Source organism: Neophocaena asiaeorientalis, unplaced genomic scaffold (genome assembly GCF_003031525.2).
Source record: "Neophocaena asiaeorientalis asiaeorientalis breed wild unplaced genomic scaffold, Neophocaena_asiaeorientalis_V1.1 scaffold43, whole genome shotgun sequence".
Taxonomy (NCBI): Eukaryota; Metazoa; Chordata; class Mammalia; order Artiodactyla; family Phocoenidae; genus Neophocaena; species Neophocaena asiaeorientalis.
The window spans coordinates 483,813-488,418 of NW_020173674.1; the positions used below are offsets into that span (position 1 = coordinate 483,813).

The following is a 4,606-nucleotide window of genomic DNA, read 5'->3' on the forward strand; positions in this document are numbered from 1 at the left end:
GGAGGGGGAGGAGGAGGAGGGGGAGGAGAGGGAGGGGAAGGAGGAGGAGGGGGCCCTGCAAGGTCAGGGTGAGGGGCCCCCAGGAGGACAGAGCCTTCGTCCTTTGTCTGGAAGCACAGACTCCTCCCCCTCACGACCCTGGCCCCCAGCAGCCGGCCGAGCCCCTCACCCGTCCTTGGAGAGCTGGTATCGGAAGAAGTCATTGGCTGCCAGCTTGATGGCCTTCTCGGGGGTGACGAGGGTCAGGTTCACGGCAGCTCCTGTGTGGCACACGGGGGAGCACAGACAGGTCAGTGGCCTGGGCTGGGGAGGCTCTCCGCCAGCACTCGCCTCCCAGTTGACAAAGCCCGCCCCCGGTCACTCCTGGGCTGCGTCCTGCCCTCTCGCCCACATCTGTGCCTGGCAGGGGCGGGACCGGCGGGCCAGGCAGTGCCTTCTCCAGGCTTTCTGCTCAGCCTCCCCCGTAACCCTCCCAGTCCAGTGGGCGGCCTCCCTGAGGGACACCTCCCCTGGGCTACAGACGTGCTCGCGTTGGGGTTCTGGGTAAGGCCACAGTCCGGCCTGGCGCGGGTCAGAGATGGGGAGGCAGTGGCAAGCGCCTCTCAGCGGCGAGGACTCAGGGCTGCACAGCATCTGGGCAAATCCAGGCTTGGAGATTGTCTCCTAAGCTGCTTTGCAGTAACAACCCCATCCCTCCCAATCTCCTGGCACAGACAGGGTCCCACCCGTCCCGGGAGGCAGGGGAAGGGCTGCGGCCACTGTGGTAGAGACAGTGTCCTGCCATGCTGTGCACTGGTAGTGAGTGGGGGACGGGGCTGAGAACTGCCGTGCCCCAGAGGTCCCACCCCCCGTCCCCCCAGCACCCAGGGCCCGGCTGATGACCCCCGGTGCAAGTGCAGCCAGCCCCCATGGGACAGGTCCACACCGTCACACCCGGCACAGGTACGCCGCCCTGCCCTGGCTTCCCACCTGCCTCCCCGCCGCTACGGTAGGACCCCTCTGGGGCTGCAGGAGGGTGCTACCCAGGCCTGCCCCGTCCCCAGCCTCACCGCGGTACATCCCGAAGTAGCCCTCTGAGCGGATGGTCTTGATGAGGCAGTCAGACCTACAGCCCAGGGGGTGGGAGCGAGCAGGGGATCAGTCTGGCATCCAGCAACGGCCCCAGCCCTGACCCAGGGAGGCGCTCCCCCAGGCCTGCCCCCCCTCAGTTTCCCCTTTGGTTTAACGGGATGGGGGGACCCAGGAGCCGAGCGCAGAAGTCTGCCCCACACCCATGGCTCCACGCCTGCTACCCGCCCCCCTGCAGGCTCACATGCTGGTGTACAGGCGCTGGCCATTCTGCTGGTTCTGCAGCCTCGTCTTGGCCAGGTCGATGGGGAACACGCAGGTGACCCCGATCAGCCCAGCGATGCCGCCATTGATGAGCTTGGCTGGCAGACTGTGTGGGCAGAGGGAGTGTCAGGACGACCTCCTGGGCCATAGGTCGGCGGGGAGGGGAGGGCAGACAGCGGAGGTGGTGCTGGGGGAGGGGGAGGGGCGGTCCTCTACTTCCAGGGGAGCTTGAAAACCAACACTTCTGTCCTAGAAGAAAGAGGGAACTGGGATCAGCAGGGGTGGGCAGACCCACGGCTCAGAGGCACCCCAGAGGAGTAAGCCTCCCCAGCCTCCCTCTCAGGTCTCCTGAAGGGGCACCGAGCCCTCCCCCCAGCGCCCCCTCCCAGGCTGGGGCCCTCCGCACGTCCTGGGCGCGCAGTGTGCGGCGAAGCGTTGCCCCTTGGCCCCATCCCTGGGCCACCCGGCTTCCCCTCAAGGCGCCCCCACCGGCTGCGTGCTCCCAGCTGGCCTCGCTCGCTCACGTGCGCGGAGCCCTTTAAAGGGCCAGGCGCCTCTGGGGAGGCAGCAGCAGGGGACGGGGCCAACACGCCGGTCAGGGCGCCCCTGGACTGGGCTGTGACGGCCCCCATCCTTGAGCAGAGGCAGCGGGCACCTGCCCTCTTCAGGAGGGGGGTGAGAGTGCCCCAGGATCCACACTAGGGCTCAGCTCACAGCTGCCCGGTAGATGCTGCCCCCACTCCCGTGGCAACTCCACGCTGGACCCCCAGACCATCCGCTCCCCTGGTGACCGGAGAAGCGCCAACACAGCCACAGCCAGCCCTGTGCCCACACTCCCCGGAATTTCACCCCCAGACTCACACCCAACACACCCACACACACGGAGGAACCCAGCGACCAGGACCTCTGGGAGGGGGATGGCTGACCTTCCGAGGCTCCCTGGGGCCAGTCCCCCAGCTGCTCCAGGGGTGCAGAGACAAGAGGCCCCTCTCTCTAGGGGCAGGGTTGGGGAGCCAGAGCCAGCCTCGGGGGCCTCCTATGCAGGGGCACAGCCATAAAAACTGGGCTGTGGGGTCCTCCCCCCGCACTGTGGTCCCCTCAGAGGCCAGCTGTCACAGGCTCCCACCCGAAGCGCTGCCACCCAGGGTCACACGGCTGGCTCACACCTGTCGCCCCCCCGAGAACTGGTGACCTTCACCTCAGCTTTCCTGGGCCGGGATGTCCCCTGCCTCCTCATCAGCCCCTCCGCCCCCCGCCGCGGTCCCGCTCACCCCAAGGTGCACCGGACCGGCTCCTCCTCCGCGACTACAGCCCGCGGGCGGGCGGAGGAGATCCAGCGGCCGAGGGCGGTGCCGGCTGCGGGGATTGGCTGCGGGGCGGGGCGGGGCGGGGCGGGCCTGGGGGAGGTGGTGACTTTCTCTTTCACTTTGGGCGGGATGAGGCTCCCTGCCCCTGTGGGAGAATGGACGAGAAGGGGGTGTGACAGCTTCTGGGAGGCAGGGACTGGCCTCGGAGCCCCCGCCAGCCCGTGGGGCAGTGGGTCAGACTGGGGCTGACCCGGCCAAGCCACGCAACCGGTTCACAGGGACCCCAGCCCCCGACCACCGTGCCCCCAGCTGCCCCATGGGTTTCTGTTTGCAGCCTGCAGGCTGGATCTGCCTAGGGCCCTGGGACCCCAAGGATAGGGCTCTCTCTGTGCCCAGGCATGGGGGATCTGGTGCCACGGGGTGGAGATGGGTCTGTGTCCACTCGTGCCTGTGGGACTTGTGGGTCTTTTGGGGGAAGGTGAACTTCAGGGAAAACTCACGCTGGAGCAGAGAAAGACATGCTTGTCTGCTAGAAAGGGCCAGGGAGGGGGTGGCTGGGCCTCAGAGGCTACTGGTTGCCACCCATAGGCCTGTTCACCTGGCAGTTCCAGAGGGCATGGGAACCAGTACTCCCAGAGCCCTCTGCCCTGCCAAGCTGCACCCCCCGACTCGCCCAGGGCCTCAGTGCCAGGACCTGCTTCTCCGTGCCCCAGCCTGCAGAGAGGAGTCTGACCTCTGCACTTCAACCTGACCCTCTCTTCCCACCCCCACCCTCCCCCACCCTCCAGGTGTAGACTGGCTACAGCCATCTCTCTCCGCTGTCCCAGACCCTTGGGGGCAAGGTCCACATCCTGCCCTATGGGGACTGAATGAGCCCTGCCTCCCGTCTGGGGTAAGGGACATCTGGGTGATGGGGGCCCCGGAAGTCAGACAGACTATCCAAGGTGGGGAGGGGAGCAGCTGCCCCAGGAAGACAGGCAGCCCTGGGGTCCCCCATCACACCCTGCCAGCTGGAGTGGGGAAGACAGGTGCAGAACTGAGAACAGTGGGGGCGGTGGGCTCTGCCGGGAGACGACTGGCAAGGGGTCCTCCGGACCCTGGATACTCCTTTTTCTGTCCTCACTCAGTGTTCCCACACCCTGCTCATGAGACAGCTTGGAGGGCCCTCCCCTTGCGCCCCCATGTTGCCATAGAAACCTGGCAGCCCCAGCCAGGCCTGAGGCCCCAGGGCTGTCAGCCCTCCCTGTACCCCCTCCGGTTCCCCGCAGCCTGGTAAACTGGGATTGCAGGCAAGGCTGTGGACACCGCAGCTCACAGAGACCACCCACAGGACGATGCTGCTGCTTCCAGGCCCTCCAGAGGTAAAATCTCCCACAAATGAAGCCGCTGAGCTCCCCACCCCCAAAAAAGGCAATGGGGGTGAGGCTCAGAGCCCGGGACCGGCCATTTGCTCCCCATTCAATCTTCCCCAGCGCCTTCCCCCTGGGGAGGTGCTTTCTGTCCAGCCGTCTGGAGGGGCGCCAAGCCGGTGACAAAGGAGGCGCGGGGTGGGAGTTCAGAGCTCCGCTTGGAGGCTGGCTCAACTCCCCGTCTCGCTGGAGGGGGTCCGGACGGGGCCGGGACCGCCACGCTGTCCCCCTCCAGGCGATGGCGACTCCAGCCAAGCACGTGTCCCCATACGTCCAGCAGGGCCCCACGTGTGTCCCCCCTACGGCCGGGCTTCCGTTCCTTGGCCACCGGCCCCCGTCTCCTACCCCGCGGGGACACGTGTGCGCGGGGAGCGCGCCCGGCACCGCCCGGGGCCGAGCACGGCCTCCCACACTCCAGCGGCAGCGGGTCGCAGCATCCGCCGGCGCGGGCCCCGCAGGAGCCGCCTCGTCCGGGCAGATGTCACCTCCCACAGCCGTCGTGGTGCCCCTCGCCCCCGCAGCCGGGCTGCACTCGGGTGGGCGCCGCGGATGGGAGCC

The 4,606-nt window shown here is 67.8% G+C and overlaps 1 protein-coding gene across 1 annotated transcript in view; it reads right to left on the reverse strand.

Annotated features, from left to right (window-relative positions):
• Positions 1–1,964, reverse strand: part of SLC25A22 (solute carrier family 25 member 22) — a 4,924-nt gene extending 2,960 nt beyond the window's left edge. The window contains exons 1-4 of the mRNA XM_024748993.1: positions 1,822–1,964; positions 1,313–1,438; positions 1,050–1,105; positions 170–260 (exon numbers count right to left, since the gene is read on the reverse strand). Coding sequence (XP_024604761.1) covers positions 170–260; positions 1,050–1,105; positions 1,313–1,438; positions 1,822–1,964 — 416 coding nt within the window. The remainder of the gene's footprint in view (positions 1–169; positions 261–1,049; positions 1,106–1,312; positions 1,439–1,821) is intronic.
• Between the last annotated feature and the right edge of the window lie 2,642 nt (positions 1,965–4,606).